Source organism: Fringilla coelebs, assembly GCF_963513975.1.
Source record: "Fringilla coelebs genome assembly, chromosome: 3".
Classification (NCBI taxonomy): domain Eukaryota; kingdom Metazoa; phylum Chordata; class Aves; order Passeriformes; family Fringillidae; genus Fringilla; species Fringilla coelebs.
The window spans coordinates 4,036,325-4,054,879 of record NC_140030.1 but is presented as its reverse complement, the minus strand read 5'-3'; the positions used below and the strand labels follow the sequence as shown (position 1 = coordinate 4,054,879).

Sequence of the window (18,555 nt, the reverse complement as noted above, 5' to 3'; positions counted from 1 at the left end):
CAAAGGTGTTGCAGTTCCCAGGGGAGAGGCTGTGCAAGTCTTGCCTAGGAAGCAGCTGCCTACAGCCAAAGTGTTTATCTCCAGCATTCCCAGCTGATTTGCAATCCATCTTTAAATCCAGTTCCCATTAATGAGACCACTTACACAGCTCAGTAAAGGCACTGGTACCATCCTCAACAGGCACCTGTTAACCAATTCCAGGCAGCTGGAATTTCCAGGTACACCCCAGTTTTTAACCAAGAAACTGCCAGAAAGGACACACTTGAGATGAACATCGCTGATTCTAATTCCAGCTTTTATTTTTTTTGTTCAAGTCAACTTATTATTCAAATAAACTCAAATCCCAGGGAGAGAGGACAGCAGCAGTTCCCACCTAGTGTAGAGACACAGCTCTATTTCCAAACCTTTCTGCTTTCAGGTTTCCTTGGAGATCTTGAGTTTTATGCAACACTGTCACACACTGTAATTTTTTTTTAAGTTTTTACAGTGAGATCTGGAATTGGCAGTTTGCCACAAAGCTGAAACCTGTGGGTGCAGAGATGAGCTCCACCAAGCACTGCTGACGCATATTTTGTACACGTTGATGTGGAAGGAGGGAGCTGTTCCTGTCAGATTACATGGGAACAGCCCCTCATGTTTAACCACACCCAATCACAACACACAGGTATTCAGCTCCAAACAGAGCAGGATTATTTAATTCCTAATTAATCAAGCTGCTTAGGCAGAGGGATATCCTGTGTTTTGCTGACTCCTCTGGGGTCAAGGGACAGGGTCACTTCAGACCACAGCAATCCCCTGCTTAACCCTTTACTCTTCCCATCCACTGCCACCTGAACAGGGCAACCAATGCACCTCAGACCTGGTCAAACTCTTTACACTGTGGTGCCACTGTGACAAAAAAAAAACCATGGACAGCCACTCAGGGGACCTGGGACGTCCACTGAGCATTTAACTCTGCCAACTCCCTAAGGGCCAAACTCAACAGCCTAAAAGAAACCACAGAGACCTTCTAGGACAGCAAAGAGCATGGCTCAGAGACCACCCAGCACCCTGCAGGACAGATCACTCAGTGACTGGGGAAGGGTCCCCATCCCCTGGCAGCACCGCAGGCTGGCACTGAGGGCACCACCACGTCAGTCTCTTGAAGCCACCCGTGGGTCCAAAAGTGCCCTTCATCAGGGGATGTCCCAGGGGACACTGCTCCTTCTGGTACACCTGGGGGTGCAGCCCTTGGCCACACAGTTTGCTGTGCAGCCACTCAGAGCTGAACTGAAGGGCGCAGTCCAGCAGACGCTCCAGATCTGAGAGAGCCAAGAGGGAGCCTGGTGTTAGTGGGTGGATCCTGGCCAGGTACAAGATCTCATTCTTGATGATGTTCCCTGGAAGGGGTCAGAAACAAGGAGACAGCAAGGATATTTCTAATCAAGGTAATACAGGCTGCTGGCTCCAACCTGTGATTTCTGCCTCAAGGATCACAGCCAGCAACACCATTCCCTGGACCAGAGGTGGCATCCAAAGAGTGGACTTAGAGCTGGCATTTGTCTGGACGAGGTTCTCTTCCCTCTACTGCTTCAGACCTTGAAGATGACCACATGCCCTCAGATGGATCAACCAGAAGCTCTTAAACTAAAGAGAAAACTGCCCAGACATGCACTAGTACATCTGTAGACATCCCACCCACCTTCCTCCATTTCTGTTTCTGCCCCTATTCCCTGGAACTCACCCAGCCCTGAAAAATATCTTTGGTCTAGGAGGGTGTAGCAGATGGGATCGGATGCACAGAGAGCACGCAGCGCCCGGCCTCGGTGGAATTCTACAGACAGGATGTCAGAAGCAGGATCAGCCCTGGGAGAGGAGCACCAGAGCATCCGGCAGTTGTAGAAGACAAGGAAGCCTTCACTCTCAAAGTGCAGAACCAGCCTGGGAGAAGCAGGGAAGTTGGAGTTTCTCATCAGAAACATCTCTGAACTACTTGTACTCTGCAGCTGGCCACTGTCTCAAGGCTAGGTGGCATCTTTAACAACTGCAGCCATGAGGCTTGGTGGTGAACCCACACAGCTGGTAGAAAGTTTTTCCTTCTGCTGCCCTGTGACCCTGGTTGATAAAGCCTTCAGCAGGTGAGCCCACAAATCAGAGAAATGGATGTTAAAAGTAGCACAAAAAACTGTGTCTAAAAATACTTGTATAGAAATAAAGTCATCCTTCAAAAAAAAAAAAAATCATAGAACTGTAGAATGGTTTGGGTTGGAAGAGAACCCAAAGATCATCTTGGGCCACCCTCTGCCATGGGCAGGGACACCTTCCCCCACCCCAAGGCCTGTCCAGCCTGGCCTTGGACACTTCCAGAGATCCAGGGGCAGCCACAGCTTCTCTGGGAAGCTGGTCCGCCTTGCTCTGTACAATTCCAGTGGGATATAGGACACAAACCATAGCCATGTTTTCAGTTCACTGCTGCCTTTTACAGCATCACTGCAGCCTGTGATTCCAGGTGTATGAGACGTTTGTTATTTATCCAAGGCTTTTAAAAAAAAACGTAACTGGGAGAAACTGGCATTTTTAGGGTGTGATTCAGCCTGGCATCCTAAAAATTCTCTCTTCAAGATAAAAATCTTAGCAGAGCTGGTACTATAATCCCCAGACAACTGCATCCTACAATTCCACTGTGGATTCTCTGGTTGAACATACCCCACATTCACTCATGCCTTAAAAATTATCAGAGAAAATCAAGGCTAAGAGCATTCCCACACAGATTTGGTTTGGAAGAAAAGAGAGGAGGACATACCTGGGCACAGGATCCTTCCAGTCCCCCCTTTTATTGGCTCTGCTTGCCCTCGAGAACTCGTTTGCCCGGACACTGCCAAACATGCCAAAGTGGATGCGCAGCCAATTGCCCCGACCCTCTGCTGCCTCTGGGGCTTCAGATCTTGAGTGCTGGGCTTCCTGCAGCTCCTCATCCTGGGAATGGGGATGTGGAACACCATCCTGTCCTTGCTGTCCCTGGGCAGGACAGTGTGCCCCACAGGCAGCCTCTCTTTGCAGCGCTGTCTCTTCTGCAGTTGGTCCAACAAGACCTTCAGCTGCCACAAATGCCAGGTACAAGTTCTTCCCATGAACCTGAGAAAAGAGGTGGGATGTGCTGATGATCCATAAAGGATCGTAACATTCTAGAAAGACCTGGGTTCAAATGGACCTTAAAGCTCATCTCATTCCAAGCCCCCAGCCATGGGCAGGGACAGCCTCCACTAGACCAGGTTGCTCAGCCCTCATCCAACCTGATTTTGAACACTTCCAGGGGTAAAACCTCTGGCTGTTTCCATACAAGTGACTTATTTTCTACAACCTCTATTAGAAGGCACATCAGCTCACCCTGAACATGGGATTCATCAGCACCCAAGCCATCCCCCTCAGAGCTGGGGTCATCCTTGCAGATTCCTTTATTTGCCTGCCTGAAGCACAGGGTGTTTCGATGCCACTCAATTCTGAATCCCTCACAGGGTTTCCCATCAGGCCCACCAGGACAGACACTCAGGGGTTTGAAATTTGTCATCATCACTTCTGATTCCTCTTCCCACTTTGTGCTGGGCACATTTTGTGTTTTAATTTCGCACCTTTAATCAGAGGTGAGGCTGCAACAGGGTTTGGCCAGTCAGGTCCAAATCATCATCTGGAGGTGTCAGGCCAGTGAAGCCCCAGCAGGACCGACCCAGTGTGACTTCTGACAAGTACCCACAGCACAGACATCTCAACTGAGCCAGGTGAAACCCTCAGGGAAACATTCACAGGTTCTGCACCTTCTGTCACCCAGGTGTGGGACAATGGGGATTTCTGCCCTCAGACTTGTCATGGATCTGTAAATTCAACTCACCTGGGAGTCCTGGAGCCTCAGGGCATTCAGGTCATTCACACTGAGCTTCCGGCTGCTTCCCCCCACCTTGGCCACCACTTGTCCCACAAAAGGGGACGTCAGCAGCTGGAACTTCCTCACTGAGGGGCCCTCTGGCATCTCCAGCAGCTGTGGAGGGATTAGCAGGTCCTTGTCACACTCTGCCCTAGACTTGAAGGGAAGCTGCAACTCAGAAATACACAAAACATTCTCCTAATTTTCCTCAAGTTCCTGTGGCAAAGTCCATGAAGATAAATAGGACCAGGGAGGTGAAGGAGTTTCCATCCTAGCAGATATATATAATTTAATCCAACACAGCCCTGAATAACATACTCCAATGGCAGTTTTCATCCTACAAGTGGGAATTTAGCCTGGGGAATCTCCCAAAGTCCTTTTTTTCCTGGGGCAGTGGGAGGTTTCCCCACCCACATCACTGGGGTTGGAAGTAGATGATCTTTAAGTTCCTTTCAACCCATTCCATTCTGTAATTTTATGATTAGTGACCCAGAACCAGCACAGGCCAGTGACCCATCTTTTTCCCTGTACACCATGGGATGTGCTGCTCCCATGGAAAGATCAGCCCTGGAATTAGAACATCCCCACCCCTGGCTTTACCCACTGCTTGCCCCGCTGACTGCAATGGCATGGAACCAGTTGGGGAGCATTCCTGCATTCTGCTAACAGCATCTGGGAGCAGAAGGCTCTGGATGAGGAGGAGATGAGGCAGCACCATCCTACAGCTCCTTCCAGGAAGTCACAGCAACACATAAGGAGTTATTTCTGGCATGAAGTCCCAGTTATTTGCAGTTCTTCTGAGGACTTCTCCTGGCTGTGGGTGTACCAAGAAAGCTCAGCTTGGCTTTCATCCCACAGCACTAGTTCTCCCTGCAGACTAATCCCAGAGACCAGCACTGAGCAGAGGCTCAGCTTCAAACTCCACAGCACTCAGTACAGGGCTCTGAGGCACCTGGCACAGCTCTGAGACAGCTTGATGAGAAAATCAACAGCAATCCTAGGGCCCCCCACCAGAAGAGCAATTCCCACCTCATGCCAGCCATTCCTGTGCTGCAGCACAAACCAAATCCCTTTTGGAAGGGCTCAAGAGGAAAACATCCCTAAATTAATGTTAGGAAACATTAATTTATTATCTTAGATCTAGGTACAGATATTAAGTGGTCATCAAAACTAGATTTAGCAAGGGTAAAAGACTGAGCTTTAGTCCTCTGACTTCAAGGGCATGTAATGATTAGTCACAGGCCTGCCCAAGTTTTATTGAAAAAAGCTGCATGTTACATTGATCAAGAGACAACTGAAGAGATCCTCCTGCTGCCAAAGGCACCAGAAGCAGTTTGGATCCCTGGAAGCAGCTGGGCACAGGTCATCCAAGGAGTCTGCCCTGACTATCCAGGCACTGGCTTCACAGATTGCGTGCCAGGACAGCCCTGTGAGCCCAGAGCTCACATCCCAGGGAAGTTCATCGCCTGCAGAGTTCTGGCTGCTCCTAAGTCAGCTCTCCACAGCTCCTTGTGAGAGACTGGAAGTGCTGGGAGCTCTGTAAAGTATTAATGCTCACACTGCCCCAGCTGTAGCCTGTCTGACAGCAAAGGAACACTCCTCTTCAAGAGGAAAGACTGCCCTGTTCCCCACCACAAAGAACCACCAGCATCTGCCATCCTTATCCCATGTACCTGGTTCCTTTATCTCCATGTACCTCCTTATTTCACATTTTTACTCTAGATTGACTTCAGCACTCCCCTCTCCAAAGAGGAAGGGGAGGAAAGCCATCCCCAGCCCTCTGCAGGGCATGACACCCATCTCAGCATGAGCATGGTACCTGAGCTGGTACCTCTGCAGATCTGGGGCAGGGAGCCAGGCCTCCAGGACAAACCCTCCCCCTGGATGGGCTCATTCCCAGTCCCTGTGCCCAGACAAAGGCCCAGCACCCACAGCAGAACAGAGCAAGGACAAGCCTCATGCCGCTCACCCAAGCTCTGCCTGCACCCAGGGATTGCAGGAAGGCTCCCTGTGACCTTATACCCCTGGGCAAGGCTCCTGCAGGGACTTCAGGGCACAGCTCTGACCCTCCACATGCAGTCAGGGGTGTGCAAGCATCAGTTTGCAGCCATCCTCAGAGAGCAGGTACTGAGTTCCCACCCCGTTCTCACCCACACCACCCCAGGGCAGTGAAGGCACCCACTGCTTTTCCCCCAAGCCCCACATTCTTGCATCCAGCTCTCATCCACTGCTCTCCCCAGGCCCACCCTGTGCATCCATTTGGGGAGCAGGCTGGGCAGCCTTCCCCCCTACTTCATTACCTCCCCTCTCCTCCTCACAGCCCTTCCTCGGCCCCCAGCACCTCCACCTGCCCCCAACAGGACTAGGCAGTCAAACCCCTTCCACCCACCTCTTTATAGGGGAGGAAGATCCTCCCTCCCCTCCCCAAAAAGGCAGAGGAGCTCCCCAGTTGGCTGCTGGGGAGGGATGGGCGGTTCCAGGCGCTGATCCTGTGCACCCCACCAGCTGTACCGGTCTGTAAACCGGTTGGACTGGGGAGGAAGCTGGGCAGTAGCTGGCAGGGTGGTTGGGTGCTCAGAGCAGGGCTGTGCCCCTGCAGAGTGGGAGGCGGCTGAGCACAGCCCTTGCTGACAGCCTGATTTCGGCTCCAGGCTGTTGGCTCTGACTTCAGCTGGAAGCGTTCAGGCTGAACAAGGCCTACCAAGTAAAACTCGGTGAGAAGACCAAAGAGCTGAGTCATGGTGATTTTTAAGTGTCCCCAAGGGCTTTTCCCCTCTCTGCTGTGTTCAGGGCCTTTTCCTTGTTTTTATTAAAATCATAGTCACAGACTGGTTTGGGTTGGAAAGGACCTTAGAGATCATCCAGTTCCACCTCTCTGCCACGGGCAGGGACACCTTCTACTAGACCAGGTTGCTCCAAGCCCTGTCCAGCCTGGCTTTGAGTTGCTCCAAGCGGGGTCTGTCACCTCTGAGTTTTTCATCCTGTGTTGGCCATCCCAAATCCTACATATAGGAGGGGGCTCTGTGTGGCTCAACATTGATTTTCCTGCAGTGACTATTGCTTGGGAATTCCCAGGTCTAGGCAATTAATTTACCAAAGATTTTGGTTCTCATTAATAACCTAATATTTGTTAAATAGGAATTTTATATAGGACAAGGAGTAATGGGTGCAAGTTGAAGGAGGGGAAATTTAGATTAGATATTAGGAAGAAATTATTAACTTTGAGGGTGGTCAGAAATTATTAACTTTGAGACACTGGAACAGGTTGCCAAAGGTGGTTGTGACTGCCCCATCCTGGAAGTGTCAAAGGCCAGGTTCAATAAGGCCTTGAACAGCCTGTTCTAGTGGAAGGTGTCCCTGGCCATGCCAGGGGCTGGGACTAGGTGAGCTTTAGGGTTCCTTCCAACACCTTCACATTCTATGATTTGGGAAAACATTTCCACCATGAGGAATGTTTACAGACACTGAACAGGAACCCAGAGAGGTGGTGAGATTTCTACCTTGGGGTTCAAAACTTGACTGAACAGGGCTCTGAAAAACCTAATCACATCTTTTCTGACTTTAAATTCCCTGTAATTTTTTCATTGTGAGCTCTCTGGGACAGGACCCACTTCACCATTTCTTCTCCAGGTGCATTTCATGTTTTCAGTATTTCATCATATACCCCCTGCCCTCCCCAAGAAGCCTACGAGGGTAGACAGAATCAAGCAGAAACCTTCTGGTTTTATTATCATTGTTTTATTTCCATTAGTTCTAAAGGTGTAGAAGTTACGTGGATTGGTAGCCATACTACTTCATAATAGATATTTTTTTACATCTTTAAATAATTACAGCTTGTTCAGTTGGTTGGTTTCTCTCTCCCCCTTACAAATAAGTGTCTGTTTCCATGAGACCTTCCCAGTTGACCTGGGAAGCTTCAAACTTTATACATGGGGAGAAAAAAAAAAAAAAGCAAAACAAAACATCACCCCTGACATAGTCACAGCTTCAATGTTACATTGAGAGTTGTTGATTTGTTTTAAAGCTCCCTTGCAATATTCCTGAGCTCCTCCTGATTGCACCCTCTCCATCCAAGCCCATAAGGTTGCAAGTGATCTGTGGATCTTGTCTGATCAATTTACAAAGAATAACTGAAGTGAGTCAAGATACTGCACTTCCACAAAGAGCAAAGACATTTAGAAGTGGTTAAATGACCTTTCTTGCTCCCTGTCCTGCTTCTCATCTGCCCATATCGCTTTGGTGGCCACTGGGCCAGTGTTTAACACCCCAAAACCTGTGCTGTAAACCCTTCAGCATCAAGATTTTCCTGATTAGGGATGATCTCAAGGGGAACAAATCCCACAAATGCAGTTTTAAATGTGCTGAGGTGTTTTGCAGGAGTGGGCCCTTCCCTCTTGCTCCTCAGAGAAGGGATAGTTCTCAGTCCTGTATTTGTGTAGGACCTGGTATGGATCTCATTAGGTTCTCCAGCAATAAAAGCAATAATAAAACCAATAATTACTTTGCCTTAATGGGTCTCTGATAATTGTATCTAGTTCATTACTGAAATAAGCTCTGCCTCCCCTGTCAGGGGCAGGAAAGCAGAGCTCAGGTGGAACCTGTAATCTTGTAATTGCTCCTTTTGCTGGAAGGAGCTGAGTGTCCTGCCAGTGGCAGCACTTTAATCCTCTTGTCCTGTGAGTATCCCTTGGTCTGTCACCTCTGGAGTTTGTCATCCTGCATTGGCCATCCCTGCACGATGTGGCTCTGACTAATTCCTGGGCTTGGAAACCATGTTCAGCCTCCCACAATGACTCCCTACATGGGAATCCCCAAATGTGAATAATTAATTTGCCAGTGATTCTTGGAAAACATTTCCAGCATGAGAGCAGTCAAACACTGGAATAGGAACCAGAGAGGTGCTGGGATTTCCATCCTTGGGAATATTCAAAAGTTGCCTGAACCAGGCTTGAGAGACCTGATCTCGTCCCTTCTGAGTTAAATTATTCTGTAATTTGATCTTTAGAAGCCCTGAAGAAGGGGACTCATCAATTATGGTGTGTTTGTACCCCATCTGAAATGGTGATGCTCATCTGAGATCAGTCTCTCACTATCCTGATATCAGCACTGGCCTGAAAAAGACAAAATCTCCTGGACCAACAGCAGCTCTACAACAGTTTTGGGTGATTGAAAAGAACCACAGAACCTGGTGTATCCAAACTTCTGCTTCTGGTGCAGAAAGGGGGACAAAAGAGCTAATTTCTACCCTCAAAGAGTTGTCCTTTACCCCTAAAGCTGTCCTCACAGCCCCCAGAGCTTCACCTTTTGAAATCAGATACCTTGTTCTGTCATCAGGGACTTGTAAATGCTCCTCACTCTGTTTCAAGAATTGCTTTTCAAGCTTTGAGGAAGGCTAAAATCCAGTTAATAAATCTCCAACAAGGGGATATAAGGCAGATTTGTTCTGCAGGGATTTTTCCTCCTGGCATTATAAGCAGAGTTCTTTCTGGCATCTCTGAATGGGTTTTAAGGGCAGGAGAAAAATTCCACCAGGGAATTTGGCTTTGAGGGAAGGAGGAGGAGCACAACAATAGGGAAGGGAAGGGAGAACCAGTGTGAGCCCCCAGATGGAAGGAGAAATGGGTCTGTGGTTGGTCTGGACTTTTAATCCTCATCAGGAGGCTCCACTCCCTCTTGGGGCTTTCCAGGGTAGTTCTGGATGTCTCAAAAGTTGGCATGAGCCATGTGGCATTTTGTGGTGCAAGCTGCTGTGTTATGGCCAGGAATTCACAGCCAGATCCCAGGAGAGCTCGACTGCCATTTACAAAAGGGATTTACTTCAAGGAGGAGTTTTGCTAAAGATCTTCCTGCCAATGGAGAAACACCTTTGTGTTTCCACCTCAAATTCATTTTTTTTCAGGGCTGTTTCTGGCCTCTTCTCTAAAGCCTAGCAGATCTGAACAGAATCACAGAATTTAATTTCTTTATATTCATGTTTCATTGTCTTTCCCTCATCTGTAATTAGTACTAATGAGGCTAAACACTGCATTAGCTCCACAAAACAGTGGGAACTGGTGCAAACACCACCCAGCTGTTCCCATGGCACCATTGCCATGGTGCTTTTCTCTGGGGAGTGTGGAGGTTCTGTCACCCCTACAAAACCCTGCAAATCTGAGCTATGGAGAGAACGGGGAATGTAGGAGACTCTCCAGTCATGACCAGTCCAGTTGAATCCTTCTCCTTAGAGAAGCTTTTACACCATAGGGAGGAAAAGGGTGAGTTCAAGCAAAGACAACACAATGCCATTCTTTTGCTTCAAACCTGTCGTGACTCTCCTCTTCACCAAGTCACGTGCCTTAGTTTGTGTGGAAGAACACTCCCTGTGGAGTGGGAGGCAGAGGGTAGCACATTTGAGAGGGTTGCACAATCCCCCTTAGAGATTTTTCACTCTGTACTCGAGTTCTGGATGGGGGGGAGGAAAAGAGAGGAGCTGGGAAGGCAAGAAGGGTAACAGAGCTTGGGAGCAGACAGAAACCAGAGTGAAGAATCTTGCAGGATGAGGTCTCCCAGGAACTCTCTGCGTGGACAGGCAAAGCTGTCCTTCCTTGGAAATGTTGATGCAAACATCATGGGAAGCATCTGGTGAAGCACTTGGGCTGCCCAGGGGAGCTGTGGCATCTGCTGTGCTGGAGTTTGTGTTTGTTAAACCAGAAGCAGTCAGGGCTGGATTAGGCAGGACTGATCCCTTTGGGAAAAGGGAATGAGTCCTGCTCTTAGCATCTCTTCCAACTCCATTTGCCAGGATTCCCTGGTAGCTGAGAGCCTTATGGGCAAGTACACAGTCGAGTCTTGTTTAATGGAGCTGTGCTTCTCTTGCAGGCAAGCAAGTCTGTGCACATGCATGATAAGGAAAACAGCCCCTGCCACCTCCAGTAGGGGCTGAAGCCACTGCTTGTTGCAAAAAGTGAAATCCTAAAGGATTAGATGTGGGAAATGGTCACGAGCCAGCTGTTAGGGGGAAATGGACACTCACAGTACAGCCAAAAATAAGTGACAGTCAGATTTCATCAGTGGCATCCAAACCAACATAAAAATAGGCAAAATAATTAAATTATCTGTCTGAAAAGCAGTGGCCCAGCAGTGTTAGAAGAGCATCTTTCACTTGCTGTGCTCTTGAATCATCTTAAACCTGGCTTGTCGCTATCCATCAGGGAAGAGCCCAGCCATTTCCACCAGGATTTGATGACCAGCATGGGTCTCATCTACCTTCTTCCAGAAGGTTCCTTCTTCCAAAATCCTCCTTTGACTTTGGACAGACCTACTCCAGGCTCAGCCAACAATCTTTTAGAAACACAGTCCCATGATTTCATAGTGATAAATAGGAAAGGAGTTACTATTAAATATGGACATTCATGAGCTTTCCAGACCATCTAGAAAAATGAAGACAGTGCTCTACATGTGTGAGCTGAGGAAGGGGGATGTCTCTTTTTTTCTCTGCCCTACATCATATCAAATCCACTAAAGCCACTAAAGAATCCCTAGTGAAGTCTGTTCAGCAAACTGTCCTGGAACTGGCTCCATTTGGTGGAAGATCACTGAATTTGGGTAATGAGAAGACAATGGCATTTTCTTCTGTTTGGGAAAAGAATGGGTGGTGGCAGAAGAAGTGTCTCTGTTCCACCACTGTCTGAGTCTTAAAATGCCATATATTTAATTGTTAAATAAAACTCAAGAACTGTGTCCATCTCTCTGTTTCTGGCTGTTTCATAGTAAGTGGTGACAGTCAAATAGAGAGGCTCATTTACAGCCTGTGGGGAAAAAAGGCTTCAAATCCTTGAGTTACTCTGAGATTTGAGTCTTCTCTGTTCATTTCATTAGAGCTCCCCTACACCTCGGATAAGTTCTCTTTACCTCTTTGCTGGAACATCTCACAAGGGGAGAGAAGGCAGGAGAGTAGGGGAGGTGGAGACAACATTGACTTGATGATTACGTGGCATCTTCTTAATCTCTCAAGCAGATCAGCCTGGAGTTCATAGGGAAAGGGTCAGGTTATGCAGTTATGATGTCCCCGTGGTTCTCAGCCAGCACCAGGCTGTTCCAGGAGTCCTGTTTGGAGCTGGTTTGGGGAGACTGGCTCATGGCTGACTGGTAAGCCTGGGGGGAAAGCTTCAGAGCTGAGATTGCAGGGTGAATGGATGATCCATGTCCGGACATGGCAGAGACTGAGAATGCCTATGGAAAAAGGAGAATGCTGTGAAAAAAAGCTTCAAACCTTAGAGAACCACGTAAATCCCTTTAGTGTGGGCTGGTGCTGTTGTAAAAATGTGTCTGGGTTTGCTGCAGGGGTGGAGATTGCACCTTATGTGGGATACTTAGGGCAGGCTCTTTCCTCCTGTCTCCCTTTCTTTCTAATTCTGGAAGCACAAAATGATTTAGGTTTGAAGAGACCTTAATAATTTTCTCTTTCCCACCCCCTGCCATGGGCAGGGACACCAACCACCTTCCCAGGTTGCTCCAAGCCCCATCCAGCCTGACCTTGGACACTTCTAGGGATGGGGCACCCACAGCTTCTCTGGGCACCCTGTGCCAGGGCCTCACCATCCTCACAGGGAAGAATTGCTTCCCAATATCCAATCTAAACCTCTCTCTTTCAGTTTGAAGCCATTCCCCTTTGTCCTATCACTCTAGACCTTCGTAAATAGTCTCTCTCCATCTTTTCCTGCAGCCTCCCTTCAGGTGCTTGTCTTTAAGTACCTAAGTAAAGTTATGAGGATGTTCTCCCCATGTCTACCATCCGATTTCCCTTTTTTTTTTTTTTTTTTCCCACTGCCAGCACCTCCCCTCAGTACCTGAGAAACAGGGCTGGGGTGCCCATAGTGAGATGAGAGCCCAGGTTCTGTCTTGATGGGGCGCATTTCCTCGGTGGTCGTGGTGCTGCTGCTGCTGCTGCTGGTGGAGCTGGTGGTCGGGGTAAGACTCTCGCTGCTGGATGGGCCTGGGGTAAAACCAGAGGGTAAAACAGGCTCTTTTCAAAGACCTTTCAGTACAGAGTCGTGCCCACTCACCCAGAAGTGAGTGTGGTAAAAATGAATTTTAAAATAGGAAGGATATTCAGGTATTTAGACATCTCCCATTTTTTAAAAAATTGGCCTGTTTTGTCATTGGATCTCTCTAATTCAAGGGCACTGTGGTTAGAAATACAAGTGCACACACAAATACACATAATAAAATAAATTCCTAGAGATACAAATGCGCACACAAATACACATAATAAAATAAATTCCTTCATTCAATACTTACCTGCTGGTGCCTTTGTTTTGTTAAGGTTCTTAGGCTTGCGTTTCCTTGTCTGAATTCCCTCTTTTCTCATGGCTAAAGGCCTTGGAACCTGCCAGTCCAAATAGAAAAGCACATTGGTTTCTAAATGTCCTTAAGGTCATCTAAGAGAACATCATTCCAGTTCTAACTTGTGGTTGAGCTGGTTTAATTGAAAACAACAACAAGATGGAGCCCAAATTCCCTGGTCAGGGGAGATTCAAGATGTGCATCCAGATGGGAATAAGAAGGCAGATCATACCATAGTATTGAGTGTTTTAGGGCCAGAAGGGAACTACAGCTCATGTGTTTGTGCTCCTGACTTGCCTTTTTTACTAAAGTGCCTGAATTTATGTGGGAAGAATCTGGGCCTTGTTTTATTAGGGTTTTAAGACTTATTTTCAAAGGAGACCTAATTAGTAAGTGAGACATACCCAGCGTGTACACCCCCTTGCAGGTATAAACACGACATAACCTTGAGGGGGACTAAACCCAAAAGGACAGCAGGAAAAGCAATTCCAGGAGAGCACAGAGCTGTGTGAAGAACCCAGCCCCCAGCCTGGTGCCACGAGCACCCTCCCACAGCAAGGATTTACCCCGTGGAGCTTCATGTAGAGCCCGCAGGCGTTGCAGACAGGCTCCCCCTCAGCGTTCCTGCGCCAGAGCGTGGTGGTTGTCGTGTGGCAGTTGGCACAGGAGAGCCCAACACGGCGGGATGCTGACTGTGGGGACAACAGAGCAAGGAAACAGTGAGCCCTGCAATGCCCTCACCAGCTGCACCCCACATCCCAACCAGCTCACCCCACCCCATCTCAGGATTCCCTCTCCTCTTGCCTCTCGTATTTTTCTGGCTTTTTGTCTTTTTGCCCCTTTGCAGTTGTCCAGCTGCCTCTTTCCGCCCCTCTTGCCTTTCCACTGACTCCAGGGGGTCTCAGCTCCCCTGGGCCATCTCAGACATAAAATAGAATCATTGGAAAAGACCTCCAAGGCCATCGAGTCCAACCTGTGACCAATCACCACCCTGTCACCCTGCCCAGAGCACTGAGGGCCACATCCAGTTGTTCCTTGGACACTTCCAGGGATGGGGACTCCAGCACCTCCCTGGGCAGCCCCTGCCAATGCCTGACCACTGTTTCAGTGAAGAAATTCTTCTGGATGTCCAACCTGAATCTCTCCTGGCACAGCTTGAGGTTCTGTCCTCTCATCCTGTCTCTGTTTCCTGGCAGCAGAGCCCAAGCCCCACCCGGCTGCCCCCTCCTGTCAGGGAGTTGTGGAGGGCCAGAAGGTCCCCCCTGAACCTCCTTTTCTCCAGAATCCCACATCACCTGAACAGAGCCCCAGATCTCCAGCAGCTCTAGTGGCACCTTAGAGACCCCCTGCACGTGTACACACCTACTGTAGGGTGTCTGGATCTCAGACCATCCTGCCTTTTCCAGCTCCCAAGCCCTTCCAGGCATCCTGGCTATCCCAAGAAAATGTTATCAATACCATAAATGTTACATATTCCTTGCTGACTTTGTGCTATGTTGTTTATAGAGCTCAAGGGGAAGATAAAAAAAGAGAAGCTTCCAGCAGTGTTTTCTTCCTCTTGATAAAGAGGGATAATTAATAGGAAGTCTCACTAATGAATTAGTACAGGGAGCAGACCCAAAGTTCCTTTTCTGGGTGAACTGGTTTAGTCAGGCTCAGAAGGCAACAGGAGAAAGCAATGGGCTTGAAGCCATATAAAATACAAGTTTTGAGCTGGGAAACAGTGGGAGATGGAGGAAGAAAAAGCCACATCCTCCGCACCTGCCTGGCTTTTGCCACCATCCTTCAAAGCTCAGGCCTTAGAGGCCAGTAAATGAGAGAGGGAAGGTCCTGGGTGCCGGGGTGAGATCCTGCCTGGATCAGTCGGACTCTGGAAAGGCGCTTCACAAGAGGGCGCTCGGTGCCCGTGGCTGCTGGCAGCGCTCAGGCTGCCCGTGTCACTTTTGTCACCCACAGGGGACGGCTGGGTTTGGGCACAGACGGGGCTGAGCGATGCAAAGAGCAGGGCAGTGTGAGGATGGAGCCTCGTGGAAAACAAGGAGTGTGGAAATCTGGCTTTCCGGTGGCTGCTTTTAGCTTGGGTTCATGATCATAGAATGTTAATGAAATATAGAATGTTGTAGGATCATAGAATTTTAAGGGGTTAGAAGGGATCTTAAAGCTCTAGCCCCAGTCCCCTGCCATGGGCAGGGACACCTTCACTAGACCAGGTTGCTCAAGGCCTTATCCAGCCTGGCTTTGAACACTCTCAGGGTTGGAGCATCCACAGCTTCCCTGGGTAACCTATTCCAGACTCTCACCACCCTCACAGAGAAAAATTCATATTAATACCAAACCTAAATTTCCCGTCTTTAAAGTTGTGCCCACTGCTCATTTCCTGTCACTCCAGTTCCTGATGAAGAGTCACAGATTCCCCGTAGGATCCTTCAGATACTGGAGAGGGCTGTGAGGTCTCCACAAGACCTTCTCTTCTCCAGGTTGAACAGTCCCAACCTCCTTAGCCTATCGTGATGGACTCATGTCATTGGGAACACAGACACCTTCCCAAAACCCCTCACCAAAACATGCAGGGAGCAGCAGATATCAACACTGAGCTCACAGAATCATGGAGTGGTTTGAGTTGGGAGGGACCTTAAAGATCATCAAGTTTCACCCCCTGCCTTGAGCAAAGACACCTTTCACTCTCCCAGGTTGCTCCAAGCCCCATCCACATTTGCCTTGGGCAATTCCAGGGATCCAGGGGCAGCCACAGCTTCTCTGGGCACCCTGTGCCAGGGTCTCAGCACCCTCATAGGGAAGAATTTCTTCCTAATATCCCATTTAAACCTTCTCTGTTAGTTTGAAACCATTCTCTTTTGTCCTGTCATCCTTGTAAACAGTGTCTCTCCATCTTTCCTATAGGCTTCCTTCAGGAAAGCTGCAATCAGGTCAACCCAAAGCTTTCTCTTTTCCAGGCTGAACAATCCTGTTCCTGTCCCCCAGGTTCCTAGTGCATACCCCACCCTGACCCCAGAGGCTTTGGGATGCCCTGACCTGCCCTACAAGGGGACTTCACCTCACCCAACAGATCTGGAAGAAGAGTGTCCAAAAAAAGTATCCAGAAAAGTCACCATGAAGTGAGGGGCTCACCCAGCAGTGACCAGGCACCCCTGTGGGTAAGAGAGGATGGGCTGGTGCTGTGCTGGAACTGGAAAGAGTTGCCCTTCCTCCAAATATCCCAAAATCACCCTGTGTCCTACAGCCCCTTCCACTGCCTGTCTGAGTGTCTGAAGAACTGCTCTGAGCAGTACCAGGGCTTGGAGTATCCCAAGCATGAGAAAATCTGGCTTGTTTTGAAAGTCTGGACCTCAGCTGGGCAGATGGGAGTTGAAACACCCCTGGCATCTCCAGCTGGCTGAGATTTCTTTGCCTCCTCCTCCTCCTCCCACATGTGTGATCTTGACTTACCAGCCTCCTCTGGGGTTTGAACAGGGGCCGGTTGATGCCGTTCATCTTGTGGTAGAGCCCGCAGGCGTTGCAGAGGTAGTGCCCCGTGCCATCCCTCCTCCACAGCGGGGTGGACATGGCCCCACAGTTGACACATTCTCGCCCCTCGGAATAATCATCAAAAAATTCTGCTGCCAGGATGGGAGAGAAGGGAAGAGACTCTGTTAATTAGGTGGCCGTACCTGTAATTGCTGCTCTGCTTCTCAGTTTAGCCCAGAAGGGATATTTCAAGAAATCACAAATTTTCAAATTTTATAGGTTGCAAGAAACAGATCTTCCTTCCCCAAGGGAGCCCCCCCAGGATTTTTGGGAAGGGGGACTCATTTCCTTACCATGGCTACAGGACTTCTGTGGCAGCAGGGATGTGCTGGGACACAGATACCAGGAGGCAGAAATAGAAACCTTTCCCTTCTGCTCTGATGTTATCCAATTTTCAAGATTGGCCATAGCCAGGGCAAGCAGATCGGGGCAAGTGAACAATCCTGGTTACAATCAAGGCAGATTCCTGGGACCATAGATAAACACAAACCCCACAGAGCAGAACTGCCCAGAGGTCAGGCAGCTGCATCTCAGCTGGGCAGGGAAAACCATTCCATGTGCCCTGCTCCCCATGGGAATGCTCCTCACCCAGCCCCTCTGCTGGGGGGAATGGCTGCAGGGGAGGAACCTCCAAGGGGAGGTTTGTGTGCCTTCACTCCATTCTCTGCACAGAGAACATCTCCTGAGTTGCAGGAATCCACATGTACAACATAAAGGTTCCCTGTCTGTGGAAGGGGGTTGGAAATGGATGGTCTTTAAGGTCCCTCCCAACCCAAACCATTCCATGCCCCTGGGGTTCAAACCCCAGCTCAGGCTGACAGCTGACAGGGATTGTTGGAATTTATGTCTGTTAGAGGCTCAGCTTTTCATGGAAATCTGTACCCTGCTTGATGCCACACTCCAGGGCTTGCTGCATTCACCCATTCATTCCTGGTACATCCTGCACTGGGGCTTTGCTGCAGCTGGGATGTGAGGGACAGTTGGGCATGGAGTGATAGGAGAAGGGGGAATGCATTTAAACTGACAGAGGGCAGGGTTAGGTCAGATGTTAGGAAGAAATTCTTCCCTGTGAGGGTGGGGAGTCCCTGGTACAGGTTTCACAGAGAAGCTGTGGCTGTTCCATCCCTGGAAGTGTCCAAGACCAGGCTGGACAGGGCTTGGAGCAACCTGGGAGGGTGGAAGGTGTCCCTGCCCATGGCAGGGGCATGGAATGAGAAGAACTCTAAGGTCCCTTCCAACCCAAACCATTCTGTCATTCTCTGAACTGCCCTGGGCTGGGCCAGTCCAGTCCCTCTGGCTGTGACAGAACCAGGAGGTTCAAAGGTCAGCACAACACAGCTCAACTGCATCATCCTTTGGAAAGACACAGTTCCCTCCCCATTCCATACAAACCCTTCCAGAAACCAAGAACTTCACTGTCTCTGTATTTTTTTGTCCACCTGCTTTTTACACAAAAATCTCAGCTTCCTGCTGGAAGACAATTGCTCTCCGAGGAGCAAACTAACAAAATTTGGCTTCTGGCTGAGTCGTGCCTCAGTCCTATGTGGATTCTCTGATGTCTAGCAAGGGTTACGTTCAGACATGGCCTTATTTTCTCTTTTCCCCAGACTATTTTTGGAAAATCTGCAGGAAACTGCATAACTGTGAAGCGGCCAAAGGACAGAAAAATTAATGAAGTGGCGCCAGTTAGCAGAGACAAATATCCACGTGAGCCTAATTCTCCCTAGAAGATCTGGCTAAAAATGGCTGGAGGTTACACTGTGTGCCCATGGGGAAATGGTAGAGAGCGCTAATTTATTGTACCTAAG

The 18,555-nt window shown here is 49.0% G+C and overlaps 2 protein-coding genes across 3 annotated transcripts in view; both read right to left on the bottom strand.

Moving 5' to 3' along the window:
- Positions 1-1,062: 1,062 nt before the first annotated feature.
- NEIL2 (nei like DNA glycosylase 2) lies at positions 1,063-4,042 on the bottom strand (the record flags this gene model as incomplete). The annotated part of the gene is made up of 4 exons (XM_084202199.1): positions 3,866-4,042; positions 2,783-3,114; positions 1,724-1,920; positions 1,063-1,379 (listed from the first exon to the last, which is right to left on the bottom strand). Exons 1-4 carry the CDS (start codon positions 4,001-4,003, stop codon positions 1,063-1,065), a joined length of 984 nt encoding a protein of 327 aa, XP_084058325.1. The 5' UTR covers positions 4,004-4,042.
- Positions 4,043-7,620: 3,578 nt separating this feature from the next.
- GATA4 (GATA binding protein 4) overlaps positions 7,621-18,555 on the bottom strand; it is a 28,240-nt gene continuing 17,305 nt past the window's right edge. The window contains exons 2-6 of one of the 2 annotated variants that reach the window (XM_084201541.1): positions 16,670-16,839; positions 13,789-13,914; positions 13,178-13,265; positions 12,727-12,872; positions 7,621-12,109 (exon numbers count right to left, since the gene is read on the bottom strand). In XM_084201541.1, coding sequence (XP_084057667.1) covers positions 11,927-12,109; positions 12,727-12,872; positions 13,178-13,265; positions 13,789-13,914; positions 16,670-16,839 — 713 coding nt within the window. In that variant the 3' untranslated portion in view covers positions 7,621-11,926. The remainder of the gene's footprint in view (positions 12,110-12,726; positions 12,873-13,177; positions 13,266-13,788; positions 13,915-16,669; positions 16,840-18,555) is intronic. The other variant, XM_084201542.1, reaches the window with a different exon arrangement.